Source organism: Amphiura filiformis, chromosome 6 (genome assembly GCF_039555335.1).
Source record: "Amphiura filiformis chromosome 6, Afil_fr2py, whole genome shotgun sequence".
NCBI lineage: Eukaryota > Metazoa > Echinodermata > Ophiuroidea > Amphilepidida > Amphiuridae > Amphiura > Amphiura filiformis.
This window is the reverse complement of record NC_092633.1, coordinates 64,098,217-64,116,291: the sequence shown is the minus strand read 5'-3', so window position 1 is coordinate 64,116,291 and position 18,075 is coordinate 64,098,217. Positions and strand designations below refer to the sequence as shown.

Here is an 18,075-nt window from a genome sequence, read left to right as displayed (position 1 = left end):
ACCACTATTTCTTTCTGCTACTTGACCTCAGGATTGTAAGGTGTATCAGCTGCAATACGTGCTTTGTTGATTGTCAAAATGGGACAAAAAATAAGCTGTGGTGACAGTGACGCTAGCATCCTCACCGATGACGCACTGGTGGTGATATTTACCTTCCTCTCTGTTGAAGACAAGCTGAAAGTAAGCAGGTAAGCTACGAGTAGATTAAACCATTCCATGCCGAATGCGAGGGACAGAGAGGTATGAATAACGCCAAAAACCTGATTTGAGAGTAGCAAGTATAAAAAAGTGGCTATATGTCTTTGTTTTGTAACATCTTTTAACTTTTAAATCTTAGAAGCTCTTAGAGGCAGTACTTTGAATGATTTCATACATACAGAGAGTTGCTGTGAAATGGGTGCTTATATTTAGATGAAGGGTGAAAAGTATAAACTATCGAAACTAGTGGACTAGAGCACTTTCTAATCTCCAGAAAATGCCTTAACCATGATCATTTGTGGCGCTTTAATTCCGAATAATCATTGAATTGTAGAAATTGCTGGTAACTTCTTTCACCTGAATGTTTTTTCCATCCCTTGTTTTAGTGTATGTCGCCGATGGCGCATAGCTGTTGCAGATGGTCGACTCTGGAAGTTGATTGACTTTTGGAAAGATACAGTGCGACCAACGAAAAGAAAACGCAATTCCATGTTGGAAGGTTCGCAATTTTATAAACATTGGGGAACTCAAGATACAGGTATGACAGAAGAAATGTCGGTGTTGTATTTTCTGCGTCGATATGCAGGACCATCATTAAAAAGTGTCCGTTTAAAAATTGTGAGCACTGCTATACTGTTACACCTTCGAAACAAATGTACAAACTTAAGAAAACTGTCATTTTTGCCCTATGCAGCTGAATCTGCAGCACCTGTATCGTTCTTGTTTGATTCGGCGCCACGTAGCTTAGCTGAGAGGTTTGTCTTTCCAGAGAGCGTCGAAAGATTACAATTAACCTTGAAAGGTTTACGCATCAAACAAATTGAGAAAATAGATCTTTCGAAACAACTGATGAAGCGCCTTGCAAGTGAATGCACGCGGCTTAAACATCTTTATCTAGATGATTTCTTTTTAACAGAACAGGGTTTGTCGTGTCTTGCACAAAGTGATACGAAACTTCAGGAGTTATGGTTGACGGATATACATGAAGATCCACGGAAGTTAGATGCAATTTTGTATGCAGTAGTTGATGAGCTAACGTGCCTCACAAGCTTTAAGTTGTCTATTAGCAAGACTTATTTCGGAAATGTGAGTAGATTTATACAACATATGGCTACAAAATGGATAAACTTACAACATCTTGGTTTGAAAGCAGGGACGTTATGTCCACTTGAGGTATTTCAGGATATGACCACCAAATTATCTCATTTGAAGTTCTTGGAGCTGGAAGGTTCCATCATAACAAATGCTGTTATAAATGTTGTAGCCTCAGATTTAACAACATTGACAGAACTTGAGTTGACTGATGGTTATTATACTGCACAAGGCATCAAATATTTAATAGGGCATTCGACTTTGAAACACCTCGGGTTATTTCAGAAACGTTTGACACCCTCTGCTCTATGGTTACACGCTGTGTATGAAGTAATCGCAACTCTACCTGCAATAGAAAGCGTGGATCTGATAGGTAATCATTTAACAGAGTTACATGCATCAGAGGTATATATACTGAAAACAATTAGATCTGAAATAAAAATACAGATCCGCGATTCGGTTCCTGAGTTAAAGAGACAATCTCACGTCTATACTGGAACGTATACAAGATACCCACGGCGGGTTTCTATGCCTATTATGGCATTGGATGTGAATTGGTAGACTCTTCTAGACAGGAAAAATCCGAGTACCCGGGATTCCGTCAGCAACTCATGACCACAATGCTGCAGTGTCTAGAAATCTTCTATATTGGAACTTCATTAGTTGCAAGTATTAACTATGGACATGATCATGATGGAAGTCATAGTCAGCCAGGCTTGCGGCGGCCGCATTGGACATTTGTCTTCTAGACACTCCCAGATTCATGAGTAATTAAAAAAGATTTAAAAGGGAAAGCCAGGCTCAGTTGAGATAATGTTTCAAATCTTATTATGTATAAATTATAGATTTGATGGTTGCAACACCCCCTAATTTTCAATTATAAATGACATATTTGGTACTAATGTACAAACTGTACAACATGTCACTCGGGACTAATCCCACATGCCAAGCAATGTGTGCAAATGATTTTTTTGCACCCCTGCAGTACCGAATTAGAAAAAATAAATGACACAAAACATATTTCCCAGCGCAATATATACATTTTCATATGAAAATAAGCAATTTTGGGTTTAAAATGGACAGAAAAACTCACCTTACCGGAAGTTGATCTTGGTTCCTCTCGCACTCGAGGCGAGAATCGTACCACAAGGCCACAATATTGAGCTGTATTGAATTTAGAGAATAAAGTTATTGTTTTAGCATCTATCGTCTCATATAACACGGGCGACACCATTATTTAAGTAAAGCAACGAGTTGTTTTACGCCAAAAAAATAATGATGTCGTCCGTGTTATATGAGACGATAGATACACGACATCGGCTAAAAACAAAACCTTTTTTCTCATTCTTAAACACTTCAATTCAAATAAAAATATCCTAAGTATAACAAATTTTAATCAAATTAAATCCTTAATTTTACAAGGAATTACCCAGGGCTTAAAATCGATCAGTCCCGTTGTTGCTATACGCCTCCGATTGGTTTAAATAACGAGTACGGGTATTGCGTCTACGCGCACGTGCTTAACCGTGTTATATCGTGTCATATTACACACAGGTAAGATCCAATAATATTGCAGGAACGTTCTCAAGTGTAAGAATCGGAAATGTAGTAGACTATAAACGAATCCAACGAGCCAAGTGATGGTCAGAATTTAGTCGGCCATGACTGGGTCCCCGGCACACCGAACTGGTGTTGTGACTGCCCAATGGGTGGATTAAAGCCGCTTAAAAAAATCGATGTTAGTGTATTGTGTTGTAAAGTTTCATCATTCTATTGTCTACGTGTACGGGTCATGAAATGCAGTTTAAAATCCCCGCCAAGGAAGCACCATTTCATATTTTAGGTGGGATATACCCGACGGGGACCCAGCTATGGCTGCCATTGAGGTGTAGGAATGCGTGAAATTGGATTCGTCTATATAATAACATTCTCTCGGTCGGCATAACGTCACTCGCAGCTACTCGCGATAGATCGCTTCGTCCCATTGGTTGTGTTACGGCTGTTCCATCTCGCGCCCTCGGACACGAAGGGGACACTTCACACTTACCGTTGCACTCAATGGGAGAAATTACAAAACATAAAAATAAATACCTCTTGGGGAAACAATTCAAAAAGTTCGATTTCTTCAGGGGAATAAACTCAAAAGGAAAAGCAAATTGGTGTTTTCTATGCGGAGAAAATTGGTTGGAACTGAAAGGCCCTGTACAAACCAATAGGGATTTTGTGAGGGTGTCTCCTTTGGCAGACGTGAGAAATGGGTAAGTGCAATAGATAGAACAACCCCGACCGAGAGAATATCAGAGCCACGTGGAAAAAGATCCAATCAGACTGATCGTGTTAGAAACGGTCAAGCTAAATTCCCGGCGAAATGCAGAAGTCGAATACATATTTGATTGCCAGTCAATTGGTATTTCAGCCAATCATCACAATTGTTCTTTATGCTGACATATATAGACTGTAGAATTTCGAGTGATATGCCTATAAACCAAATTTCATTATGTAAAACCTACAAGCAATAAAATAAACATTTCAGTGACCGTGACTCAAAATATCACAATTAAAATTCGATATAAAGTTCAGATACAGAAGGTTCCAATCATTTCCTAGGACCGCGTTTTTAGTTCTGATCAAGATTGGGTCAAGAGGTCATGTTCTGGAATCAAATACCCTTGCTGGTAAGCCAACGAGGGGAAAACCCCAGAAGTTGAGGGTCCACCACGCTGCTTCCATGATATCCCGCAGCTATCGGTATTGTCTAAAGATTTCTCATGACTGGACATAACTCAATTCGTAATGGACGGGGAAAAACATAGATAATCCTAATTGCTCTCATTCTATTACACTGTATGTAATTCAAGCCTAAAGCAAAAGTATCAGTTCCATTTCTATTACAAGAGGAGCTAAATTAAATTAAACTTCAACACTACTTGTTTATTTCGCTTACCGGGAGCGCTTTCGTGGAACATCCTCGTCGTCAGCCAATGTTGTTAGCTATGATGTTTTCTCGAAAAATGACGACTAGAGACCAACCAGATCAGGTGACATCACACTTGACGTGCACCGAAGTCGGAAGTTTCCTGCCCCTGGTACCGCTATTTTTGATCAGGTTGTCCCACACAGGATCTAATTCCAATCCTGTGTTTCGGTTCAATGGAGGTCCTTGCTTCTTGATCTGAATAGCTTCCAGGACCCTCCTGGGAATTCCTTTGTTTCTTTCTCCAGTACTTTTACGTTGTCCCAGTCTATTTGATGCGTGTTGTGCTCGCTTGTATATGTTCTTGTACAGCCGATTTGGAGCCAGCGGCTTTAGACTTGTGTTCCGCAAGTCTCTTTTCCAGCTCCTACCCGACTCTCCGATGTATGTGGCGTGACAATCTGAACATGCAATTTTGAAGACTCTTCCCGACTGTTTCAACTTAACTACCTGTCTTTCGGGGAGACTAAGGTCTGGCGCCCGGGTCTGGTGTAGTCTTTGATGTGGTTTAAATGCAGTTGGAACACCTGCTATATTAGCTTATATTGAACGCTCTACGCAGTCGTTCAGAGGTGCCTTCAATGTAAGGCAAGGTGACAGCGAGTAGGGCCTTCACTTAATTTCCCAGGAGGGTCCTGGAAGCAATTCAGATCAAGAAGCAAGGACCTTCGTTAACCCGAGACACAGGATTGGAATTAGATCCTGTGTGGGGCAACTTGATGAAACCCAGATCAGGTTGGTCTCTAGCCGTTTCCATGAAAACATCATAGCTAACTACATCGGCTGACGACGAGGAAGTTCCTCGAAAACGCTCCCGGTAAGCGAAATAAACAAGTAGTGTTGAAGTGTAATTTAAATACTTTCAAGAGTTAAAATGTTTTAACATTTTAAAATAGACAATTAAAATTGTTTATTAAATCTAAGTCAGGTTAAAGGCCCATTCAGTGATTGCAGCGAAAGAACAAACAATTTAAATTTGTTTATAAACTGCTTAAAAGTGAAGAATAAGTCAATTAGTAGATACTTAAATCTGGTCAACCAGAAAAACTCACTTTTGGTTAGAGGGAATCACCAACGTTTCGACGGTCCAAAATGACAACGTCGTCAACGTCAATGTCAAAACTGTGACCACTGCCCTCAAGGTGTTTGTAGACAGCCGAATCGTTGCCACTTGAACTGGCGCGTCTATGTTGGGACATGCGACTCTGCAGTGGTTGGCCGGTTTCACCAATGTAATGTTCTTGGCACACCTGATCTTCAGCGCATTGGACACCATAAACTACACCACTTATGCGGCCCTTGGGCTGCTTGTCCTTTGGGTGTACTAGCGACTGCCGCAGGGTATTGGTTGGCTTGAAGTGTGTAGCGATGCCGTGATCGCGGTAGATCCTACTTCTTCCGAAGGTTCATAAGGCCAGTGTACCTTTACGTCCTATTGTCAGCAGCAGCATAGGATCAGTCACTTATAACATTGACAAGTACCTTGCTAAGATCGTAGGCCATTTGGTTGGCAAATCGAAACATCATATTTGGAATTCAAAGGACTTCGCGGAGAAAATTCAGGGTATTGTGTTGGACGCGGACGAGACGTTAACATCCTTCGACGTCACTGCCTTGTTCACTAGCATCCCTCCAGCAGATGTGGTACTCGCGGTTCGGGATGTTTTGAAGGAGGATAAGACTTTGGCCGAACGCACAAACTTGTCGCCAGATCAGATTTGTGAATTGCTGAGCCTATGTTTGGATAATGCTTACTTCAGTTATGGCAACAACTTTTACCAACAATGTCATGGTTATTCTATGGGCTCCCCTGTGTCGCCGATTATTTCCAACTTGTACATGGAGCGATTCAGTGTGCCTTGTCGTCTTACCCCGGATCTCCACCTTCCAAATGGTATCGTTATGTTGACGATACAAGTCTTCGGAGCTCGACAACTTTTTCGCGCATATTAACCAAGTGGAAAACAACATCAAATTTACCCAAGTAGGTCTGACGGACAATAAACTTCCATTTTTGGATTGCTTGGTTCCTGTCAACCAAGATCGCACTCTCTCAGTATCAGTATTTCGCAAACCAACACATACTGATCAATATTTGCAGTTCAGCTCTAATCATCCATTGGTCCAGAAACTCGATGTAGTGAACACTCTTTATCACAGGGCTGATACCATCATCACAAAGGAATCTGATAAGATCACTGAGCACTACAAAGACTGGGCAATCGACAAGGCCCTAAATCGTGGTGAGAAAGACGCTAAACCAGCTAGCGAACCCACCGCGTCTTCTGGTATCAAGACTTTTGTCACCATTCACTATCATGGGGATGTTTCAGAGAAATTAAAGACCGCGATCACGGCATCACTACACACTTCAAGCCAACCAATACCCTGCGGCAGTCGCTAGTACACCCAAAGGACAAGCAGCCCAAAGGCCGCATAAGTGGTGTAGTTTATGGTGTCCAGTGCGCTGAAGATCAGGTGTGCCAAGAACATTACATTGGTGTAACCGGACAACCACTGCAGAGTCGCATGTCCCAACATAGACGCGCCAGTTCAAGTGGCAACGATTCAGATGTCTATAAACACCTTGAGGGCAGTGGTCACAGTTTTGACATTGACGACGTTGTCATTTTGGACCGTGAACCTCGTTGCTTTGAACGGGGAGTCAAAGAAGCAGTGTGGGTACGAGCCGAACAACCGTCCCTCAATGTTCTCATGATATGATTAGATAAATCTGTTCGGTGGACTTTCAGTAGTAGAGAAATTGAATACCGAAGTTGCCGATCCAATTTTGTATTTCTTTAAGCGAAACGCACATTTTCTCACCAGCTTTGAAAAATGATAACGCGACTTTTAATATTATATATAAATTTTGATTTCAATACGTCATAAAACATAGCGAAAAATAAGCAAGCTTTTTGGTTTTGTTTATTTTATTAAGAAAATATTATAATCAACACCTTTAATATAAAGCCTATTTTAATACTTAAAGTTCTACTCGACTAATAGTACTTTCATTCCTGGAAAGAGCGATTTAAATGGGATATTCTTATATTATATATTTATAAAGCACGTATCAAAATACTGATATCCGGGATTGATATCGAATGTCATCCAATACGACCGTGCTATACCAGAGGATGATTTAAGCACTACCCAGCAAGTCTTGCGGTTAGCATAGCTGTGTGAGTGAACATGACACCACTGCCCGCCCACTGCATAGACGTGCATGGTTAAATTTGAATTTGGACTGATGTATTTACAATAAAAACACCTTCAAAAAAAAAGCTGGTCGATTTCACATTTTCTGTTATCTGCAGAAGGTGTGAATTATCCTTTATGCATACATCACTTTAGATCTGAAATCGACCACGTAATAATGACACACACACAATTCTAAAACAACATCTTTTGCACAGAGTTCAATGGGATTTGAAAAGTAAAGTGGCAGTTGAAACTCTAGTGATAACACTTTTGCAGTGCATGATGGGGCTTCCTTAAATCATCCTCTGGTGCTATACTATTTTTTTTTTTTACATATACACACATGCAGTCAGTCAGATACACCCACGGTAGGAGATCAGGAAGAGAAAGGGGAAGGGAGGAAGATAAAAGAAGTTAATTAAACTACTAAAACTAAAATAAAACTAAAAACAAAAATGTTAGAACTGACAGTCCCATTACAACAAAGATGCTCAAAATACCATTATGTCGTGATCTTATCAACAGAAATAATAATTATTATATTAAAAATACATAAATTACGATCCATGTTATTTAATCACATTTAGTTTAATTTACAAATAAACAGCTTTATGTTTCACAAGCAATTCTCTGTGTTCATTACCCTTTTCCCATAAATAAAAATATGATTCTCTACACATTCAAAGTGAACAATATATCGAGGGCTAAAACCCAGAACCACCTATGTTCATTTGTGTTCACAATTACATGTTACTCATTTCGGCAACAAATGGACGGTTAATTCTGCTCTCCATAATAAATACAAGTGACTTTGGGGCATATGCATGGTCACTGTTTGTTAGACGCAAGAGACCATACATTATCAAAAAAGTCACTTACATTTATTCTGGAGTGCAGAATTAACCGCCCATTTGTTGCCGAAATAAGTAACATGTAATTGAGAACACAAATGGACATAGGTGGTACTGGTTTTAAGCCCTCAATATATGGTGATCATTTTGACTTGGCATATACAGGCAAATTTAAAGAAACAGATGCAATTTACTGCAGCAGGTTAAGGCCGCTACAGACTTTGTAGGGATGTAGAGAATTCGATGTAACATGTCTTCGTTATTTAATCTATTCCCATTCTATTTCCAGTAATGTTTAACTTCTAACGAATGTTTGATGACGTAGAATTGATAATATATTTCAACCCGATATTACATAATATATTATTGATTTTATATCATCAAACATTTGGAGTCTGTTGCATCAAATACTTGGAGTTTGTTGCGGCTCTTGAGCTATATATGAGATTTTTAATCGAATTATAAAAATGCACTTTTTATTACTTAAACTGTTCTTTATACATAACTATTTACCTTAGGAAAAACAAATTGTTCGTAATAACACATATCCTACTTATTACTAATTACCTTATAGTACATTGATATTAATAGATTTGAGAAGCAATAAAAACGTAAGGAAGTCTGCGATTGGTAAAATAAAGCAGTACATGTAAATGCTGAAGAGGTATGTAATAAAGGCTTCACGATCAGTGTCGTAACTGGGGTTGGTAGCGCCCGGGGCAAGAAACAAAATTGGCGCCCCTACCCCCCCGTGAATATCTTAGACGTGGTTGTGGCACACAGGGCTAAGGATACATAATGGCACCCCCCCCACACACACACACACAATTCTAGAAACAAGTGCGCGAATTTTGGACAAGTAAGGCCTACCACTAAAAGTTGAATATCGGTCTTAAAATGTTCTTTTAATTGATTTTGCGCGATAATTTGAACTTTCATTGCTTGGAGGGGCGCAGAATCGATGCTGAATTTGTCAATTTGGCGCCCCAATGGGTGGCACCCGGCGCGTTGCCCCCCCCCGTAGTAGTTACGCCACTGTTAACGATGCTATCAAATGGGATCAAGTTTTTCAAATTTTAATTACGACATAGACTATACTACAAGCATATAGAGTGTTTTCGATGAAAGATAAAGTAATACGAAACAGCTGTAAATATGCCAATACAATAGATTGTTCTACAATAGTAGGCTACATGTTTGTTAAATGCTCGTATCGGTAATTTATTTACTCAAACTCCATGATGTTCCATGATGTTGTATTTTTGTCGATGGATGGCGCCTGGATTTTAGCGTTCATCAAAGCACTCTATATACTTGTAGAAGAGGTTTACGGTTGTGTAATATCTTTAATCCATTGAACAAATCGCGATATTCTGGTATAAAAGGCAGGTACGCCTGATCCACAACCAACCCCGCTGCTTGTAATCCCCACAAGATGATAACTAGAATCCTGATAACTCTTGCACATCAAAGGACCTCCACTGTCACCCTGGAGAGACAAAAACGCAATGAGTGAAACATTACTTGGCTAAAAATGAAATGGGATGAAAGTTTCATCTTGCATAACTGACACGTCAAACTCAAATGCAACCAAAACGTTACTGTTAAATGCAACTAGAGATTTGGCATGATTTGGACCCTAAACCTTTCAAAACGGAAAGAAAGCATTTCCAACAGTTACTATAATAATTGTAAAAGTATAAATCTTACCGCGCATGTGCCTGCATTATTGAGACCAGCGTCACATATGATGAAATCTGAAGTTATTTCACTTGCTTTATCTTCACATTCACTAGCAGATATAATAGGTATCTGACGTTCTTGTAATCTATCTGGATATAGAACATCTACAATAGAAGAAAAAGGAGGCGACAGACGTGGTGTCAGTAACAATGGCTATTTTTCATACGATTTTTAAAGAAAATCGGAGCAGCTGTGTGATTGACCTTTGGTACATTTTGTCTTTCCGTAACCATAAGTCGTTGGTAAAAACTACATGGATAATTATAGTTTGATAAGCACAGTAATCCAAGCATTTTCCATTTTTGACCCTGTGGGCCTATAATGGATTTACCCCTCCTGGAGTTAGCCCACATTTTTGGGAGGAACACTTGGTCGAACAAATTGAGTCTTTCATTTAGCAAAATTCGTTTTTATTATTTTCGTTGTATATTATTATTACCTTCATCTCCAGTTACTGGTTCTAATGCGCCCCATCCTGCGACGTAGCAGGAATGGTAGAAAGTAGTCTCGGTTAGAAGTGAAGCCAAACATATAGGTCGTACATAATTGGTGATGTCAACCGATCTCCCGAGATCAACAAGTGCAATATCAAACTCTACTTGGCTTGCAGGACTTGATCTTGGATTCCATTGTGGGTGGATGATCATAGAGGAAAATCTTACAGCTTGGTTGTAAGCAGAAGTCCTGCTTATCCGGGTGTCTCCAAATACTGCTGAAGTTAGCCGATCTTCAGCACTTTCAACTTCGTCACTGTCAATTAAGTTAAGTCGAAAGACAACAAAGGTAAAATGAAAGAAAAGATAACACTGCATCTATACATTGACTGGTCAGCAAAAACAAATACAAAATAAACACACACAACTAACAAAACCAAACAAACAGAAAAAAGGAGTAAAAGTCAATGGTCATATATCTCTAGGTCTAAATAGGTCAAAGTATACTGGGAAAATTGTCAAAATGATCCAATTGCACTTCAAATAGTCTCAAATTATCCGTCTTGACAAATGAAAACGAAGGATGTATAATTTTCTATATCTACGGAGTCTAGATTTTAATATTAACTGTCAAGGTTTATACTCTATATGTGACTGTACACTACGAATGAGCCGTAAAGTCGGCAAATTTTATTCTGAGTTACAGTGTAAAATGTGCGTGAAGGTCATATTCATAGGTACCTCAATTTGGTGTGACAAGTATCTCATCAAACACTGTTTAAACCAATCAATAATCCTATTGCTGAAGAGGATAATAAGCTTCTACCTATTTCTATAGAATATACCTAAATAGTTCTTGTCTTTGTTTGCTTTGGCCAAATCCTGTTCAAGTGGTGGATAACAAAGCATTGTATTTTGTCTAGGTATGTATAACCAACAATTAACAATGAGAGGACATTCCTGAACCTCGTTGACTTGAGATTGATTTGAAATGACCGCCAATTATGACTGTTTGATATTTATTACCAGAAATGTAGAAAACGAAACACATGTAGAACCGAAAAGGGTACAATTTTGTTGAAGGAACAGAGTTCAACTAACCATAACCCCGCTTCTGGATATCGTTTGAAGTCAAATGATATAACATTTTAAAGCTTATGATATATATTTTCTAAACACGAAATAAAGCAAAATTGACCGGGCCGACTTTACGGCTGATTCGTAGTGTCCAGTCACATATGGTTGTTGAACTTGGGCCCATAATTCGAGAATAAAATGACTCCTTATATCTCAAATTACAAATTTTTTGTATTTATCATAAGCATTCGTAAATACGAATAATTTTATACTATTTTTATTCAATTTGGAGCATTTTTAAAATTTAACCTATGACACTGTTATTGTACTCTTTGATACATACCTCATTAACATGATTAATTAGGCATGTTCTGGAGATACCTGACCATTGATTATTTTTTATTCCTTAGGACCAGACGAAAAAACTTATGCAAATTTTGATTTATATAATGAAAATCATTGACGACCAAGTAAAATTCAATACAATCAATAGGCCTATAAAGTGACATATTTGCCTAATACTGTTTTCTAAATTGTATGCACATTTATATACACACCCCTGTCAATCTTGTCAATACATATACTTGTATAAAGCATTATCTGTACGCAATAGCATGCTTATCATGCTTATGTGGCTATGTGCCATAGCGATGGTTATAAATTTGTGGGTTTTTTTTTCTCTTGCAAAATTCAAGTTTAAAAAGCACTGATATGGATGGTTGATTCAAATGAACTAAGCCTAGATTAAACGCCCACAGAAATTCCACCAAAAGGGTCATATATTGTACGAGCAATTCAACCATCCATTTATTTTGTCATATTTATTTCATTGGACTTTGACGTTTTGACAGCATTTTAAAAAGAATTGCATTGTGGCTAAGCCCCGAGTCAACACTCACGTTTTACCTTTTCAAATGAAATCAAGATACGCGCATTATAAATATCGCGGTGCTCCTTCCCGGTTGAACAGACAGTGATGTGCGCAAAAAGGTGGATGGGAGACCGCATGTCAACCATTTCGGGAGAATCGCATGATAGTCTTGGGAATTTGAAATTTGTATGCCTTTTTTGTTCCCCCTGTTTGTTCCGCAGGAACACTGATCAAAACACCCAGTACCAGGTCTTAGCATATCTAATTTTGTAAAACTTGCTTGAAGCATGAATTATGTCTGAGAACGATACTGGTAATACTGTCTCTTGTACACAGGTTGTCAAATAGTTGCTTGGTTTAATCTTTGGTTTATAGTCATGAAAGGCCAGGAGATGTAGTAGAGACATTTACCCCCTGTTCATGCTGTTTAGTGTGTAATAAGGCATTTCATTGGTCCTGCTGTTTGACATCACAATGTCCAAGTTTTCAGTTCATTGACTCTTAATAAATAATTGTTTATGGATCTTGGGTTGTGACGCAAAGTATAATGACCATGATGACAGCAATACAATACTCTCAATACCCAAAGACGACACGCATTTTTTTCCATGTAAACTTTGTAATTTACCTTTGCCTTCCAGAGATTCCGCTAAATTTATAAAATGTCGATGTTTATAATGTTGTTTGCGCAGAAAACTTTACCAAGGTCACATGACATCAACTTGAACTGTTTGTGAAAATCGGGTGAACTCATGCGTATTGACTTGTGAAACGCATTTTCACGCTGCTCTAAAGGCAAATTAATTTTTCAACAGATCAGTCAGAGACTCGATGTATCTGAAAAAGTTGGACAGAACAAAGCTCCATACTTTGATAGGTTTCACCCGATTGACCCGACCTTGACATATACAACATATCCTAAGTATGTGGCAGGACAGAACTCACGTTTTACCAGATTGACTGTCAATTGTAGCCTACTTTTTTATTATTTTTTGCAACAGAACAATGTATCAAGAACAAGAAAGCTTGTAATATTAATCTGTTGTAATAAGATCTGTGATTTGTATGATTTATTATGTACACGCATTGTCCATTCATATACAGGGTGTCCCATAAAAAATTATCGGGTGAATGAATTTGGACATAAGTCGAGAAATATGAATCAAAATCAAAATATTGATAAAGCAGCGGGTAGCTTAATTTGGGAGCATCATATATGCAAATTGTTTTTGACTTGGTTGATTGGTTGCGAAGAAATTAGAGATTACATAATGCACGCATCAATGCACTTCATTCCATGTTTGATCAACAGGCGCTTTATTCATACAGTCACCCCTCCCTAAAGCTTATGTAGGCCTACTCGTATCTCATTACCTCTTATCTATGTTATCCGATGGTGTTATGTTATTCATGCTTTTACTGAAGGTGAGCAACCTGAATATAACTTTTGATTTGCCTTCACATTGATACACAGTTAAGTTGTAAGAAACTTAACATGTATTCCTGGAATTGGATAGCTATAACATTAACAACTTTAAATTCGTTATGCAATGATGACCTGGTGCTAGGATTTATGCAATGACGACCTGGTGCTATGATTTTGCAACGATGCATTGCTGAAAGAAAGAACACCTGGTCAATGGTCTATTCTTAACCTAATCCCAATACCAAAGTCAGGTGACCTAAGTCAAGGAGGTAATTACAGTGGCATCAGCCTATCCTCAATAGTGGCCAAAACCTTTAATAGGTTAATACTCAACAGGGTAAGACCCAAAGTTGATGGACTTCTGAGAAACAACCAGAATAATCTAACATGCAGCCATTCATTTTTAATATCGTGCTGAATTTTCACATTTTAACAAAGCCTAATTATCATGATTATATGCTTTGCAAGAAACAGATTGTTTGATAAGAAAAAGGATTTCACCAAACAAAATATAAAGCCCATGTATTAAAAGGGCATTTCGAGATGCAGCCTCGTCCCCCACTTTTCTCAAAAAAAGTTGAGAGTTTTTTATCACTGGAAACCTCTGGCTACATAATATTTATGTACAAAAAAATTCTTGCAGATTAATTCATTTAGCAAAGATATCGTGAAATTTGAATTTCGTTCTGGTATACCAGAACGAAATTACAACACATTGTCTATGGAGTAGTGTAATACACATAATCATGCATAACTCGCAAACGTAAAATCAGAATCAACTGAAATTTGGGGGATAAGGTTTTGTCGTGGATATCTACTAAAAAATGTCATAAAAAGAGGATGCTAGGATTACGAAATACTCCTTTAACGATAGTGTGCATTGTGTTTTATGCTCTTTCTTTCAAACTTGGAATGAAGTGATTTGAAGCATGCGTTATGTAATCGCTCATTTCTTCGTAATCATTCAACCGATTCAAGTAAAGTTAGCGTGTAAGATGCAAAATAAAATGGGCTACACGCTGCTTTTTACATTTTTAGATTGTGATGCCTATTTCTCAACTTAAGCTCAAATTCATTTACCCGGAATTTTTTTCTGGTACACCCTGTACTTAGAAATAAACAGTTTTTGTTGAATTATACAAACAGTGTGTTTTCTTTACCACAATTCCTCTTGTGTGTCAGCTTTATTTGTCTCAATATTTTAGTGTAAACACAGCTAGGTCATGCTCCCTGACTCGCCTTCACCATGTTCACTAACACAGTCTTTGCTTTGATTGAATAAAATTTGAAATACCACACTGCTGCCATTGCTGCGTATAGACGAATCCAAGGAGCCAAGTCATGGTCAGGATTTGGTCGGCCATTACTGGGTCCCCGGCGCACCAAGCTGGTGTTGTGACTGCCCAATTGGGTGGATTAAAGCCGCTTAAAAAATCGATGTTATATTGTATTGTGTTGTAAACTTTCATGATTCTTTTGCTTACGTGTAACACGGGTGATAGAATGCAGTTTAAAATTCCCGCCAAGGACGCATCATTTTACATTTCAGGTGAGATATACTCAGCGGGGACCCATCCATGGCTGCCACTGAGGTGTAAGAATGCGTGAAATTGGATTCGTCTATATCATAGTTTTTACAGTGGCAGGTTTTCCAGAAACTGTTATGCAGTTATGCATGATATCCTTTACCATGCAGTTGTTGGGGTTCAACGGCTAATAGTTGATTTAAATCACAACCACCTTGCTTTCATTGTCTGTTGTCTAGCTCTTCAACACTTTTGGTTTATTAAAAATGTGATAGGTATAATTAAACCATTTTTACCTAATTGTTGCCCAGTTGTGAATATATTATAAATATATAAGATCATTAATCCTTTCGAACAGATTTCACATAAATAATGTTTATAAAATGGAATATTAGGCCTATAATATTTGACCAATTTAGGAAGATAAGAACCGGAATATTAAAATAACACAAATGCAAATCACACACTTGACTTCCATAGTACAGTCATTCAGACTGTAGTCACTATACGGCACAATAAATACATAAGCTCATAATATATTATATATGTCATATATATATTATATATATATATCATATGACAATTGTCGCTATAGTAGACAATGGTCACTGGCGAAGTCAAATCGACAATAGGAAGGCCATCTCAAACTATAGTTCTTCCCTTGACTTTATTCTTGTATTGTAGAGAAAAATTGTACCAGATTAGATTTAGAAGCATGTCATTTTTTGTGGTATTGGCTGTTTTGTCAGGTTTAGACTTTCCTTACCACGGAATTGACCTAATTCATCATTTCATGCAACCGGCATGATGGGCTGATGGGATGCTACGACCACGGACACTGTCGTAAAGACCGTGATATATCGTTCGAGTCCGGCTTCGTACTACGACTACACGAGCACAATGTAGCCTCATATAGACTACTGTAGTTTTGTCGGACTCGGTTCGGACTCGGTCTCGGTAAAGGACTCGGCTCAATCAAAAACCATTAAATCTTGCTTCAATCCTACAAATGTATCTATTCCATGAATGTTGGTTGATCACCGTTTATATTGTTACCATCACCCAACTTATTGTTTTTATCATCCCAACTCCCAAAGACGCCCATGCCGTGGCCCGCTGATGAGTTACTGCCATTGTCATCTCATCTTCTCGTCCCCATGCAGAAACTGGCTAACGGCTAAACACACTCTAATTTCCTACTATTCGTTTTGATGCGATAGGCCTATAATACTGGTTTTTTTATATAGGTATATAATCACTTTGAATCGACAATCTTATCAAAATGATTAGTTTCAGTTTTATTTTTAACAATTCAAATTGACAAGATCTCCAACTCATTTATTTGACTGGATCTGGAATGAGCGTTTTGAGGTTTTGAGCGTTTCGACAGTATTTTTTGTGGGACATGAGAGCACATCAGATATATCGAATTGCATTCTGAATACGAAGAATGTCTTTCTGATATCAAATGCAATTCGATATGTCTGATGTGCTCTAATGTCCCACAATAAATACTGTCCAAACGTTCATAATAACTTTCTAATAAATAAGGCATGTTTTGACTGTGTGTTAGATGCATAATCAGATAATCCTGGTGTTAATACAAAATATCTTTAACTGTTTTTCAAGTGAGATATTACTTTTCATCACGCATAACTTTGTCCAAACTTTTTCTCTATAGACAAGGGGTAAATAAGATAAATAATACATGTATAGTCTTTTTACCATACAAAATAAAATTTACGGTCACACGATTACCTACAAAACAAAATTGCCCTACCTATAACCAGGGGATATCATGGTCCATGTGGTCACAATAGGCCCTTTGATACAACTTTCAGTCCAGACATTTTAGTAGGGCATAGTGCAAGTAAGCCTGCTGATATCGTCCCCTTCTACGATAATTGCCCAACTCATTTTTGTAGATTTTTAGAAAAAGTGCAAAATATGGTTCAAGCATTAACATATTTATTCACCAATTTTTTGACAAGCACAAATGATAATGAGACAAATGAATAGGAATTATCAGAAATGATTAGTGTGATTACACATGTGTCTTTGGTCTGTAACTTAAGCAAAAATGAGAGCAAAAATGTCAGACAGGCAGCTGAGTTAGGCATAAATGCTGGGGTTAGTGCACCAATTGCAACTCTATGTCTTTTTAGAAATTTGAAATAAACAGTGATATAAAACATGACTGTATAATAATTTTACAGTGTTAATAATATCAATTTAAATTTATTTAGGCCTATTTAGTTTTTTAATTTATTAATTTATTAAATTTATTTCATTTGTTTAATTTATTTAATCTATTTGATTTATTTGATATGTGATATTATTTGAACGCATTGACACAATAAACAGCAAAGGAAAACAAATTTTCTCCAATCTCATGCAAAATTCGGAAAGGTCAGTCCAGTATTTTAATCATAATTTACCTTCTGATTCTATGACTAGATGATTCATTGTACTGCTTGTACTGCTTTGAAGTTTAGTTCAATTCAATTCACCTTTTTTCTATAATCAAGAAACAGTTAATACAATCATAGCAAACACACAACGTTTTACACAAAAGATTTAACTGTCGGGTTTGTAGAAAGGGTATAAAACGTTTTAATAACGGTCATAAAACATTTCTGGAAACGTGATGCAAAACATTCTCAGAGAATGTTATTTAAC

The 18,075-nt window shown here is 37.7% G+C and overlaps 2 protein-coding genes across 3 annotated transcripts in view; one reads left to right on the top strand and one right to left on the bottom strand.

Annotated features, from left to right (window-relative positions):
* Window positions 1–3,027, top strand: LOC140155807 (uncharacterized). 2 transcript variants are annotated; one of them, XM_072178783.1, is made up of 2 exons: window positions 1–180; window positions 585–3,027. In XM_072178783.1, exon 2 carries the CDS (start codon window positions 688–690, stop codon window positions 1,849–1,851), a length of 1,164 nt encoding a protein of 387 aa, XP_072034884.1. In that variant the 5' UTR covers window positions 1–180; window positions 585–687; the 3' UTR covers window positions 1,852–3,027. The 2 variants fall into 2 exon arrangements, with proteins under 2 accessions (XP_072034884.1, XP_072034883.1); XM_072178782.1 differs by having other exon boundaries at window positions 1–188.
* A 6,321-nt stretch (window positions 3,028–9,348) lies between these two features.
* Window positions 9,349–18,075, bottom strand: part of LOC140154702 (uncharacterized) — a 28,638-nt gene continuing 19,911 nt past the window's right edge. The window contains exons 8-10 of the mRNA XM_072177269.1: window positions 10,502–10,812; window positions 10,030–10,166; window positions 9,349–9,808 (exon numbers count right to left, since the gene is read on the bottom strand). Coding sequence (XP_072033370.1) covers window positions 9,647–9,808; window positions 10,030–10,166; window positions 10,502–10,812 — 610 coding nt within the window. The 3' untranslated portion in view covers window positions 9,349–9,646. The remainder of the gene's footprint in view (window positions 9,809–10,029; window positions 10,167–10,501; window positions 10,813–18,075) is intronic.

What these genes read in the sequence shown, in the direction of transcription:
- LOC140155807 (XM_072178782.1), top strand. Translation starts at nt 79, where the DNA reads ATGGGACAAAAAATAAGCTGTGGTGACAGTGACGCTAGCATCCTCACC. An exon ending in GACAAGCTGAAAGTAAGCAG is followed by an intron (nt 189 to 584) that starts GTAAGCTACGAG and finishes CCCTTGTTTTAG; the next exon opens with TGTATGTCGCCGATGGCGCA.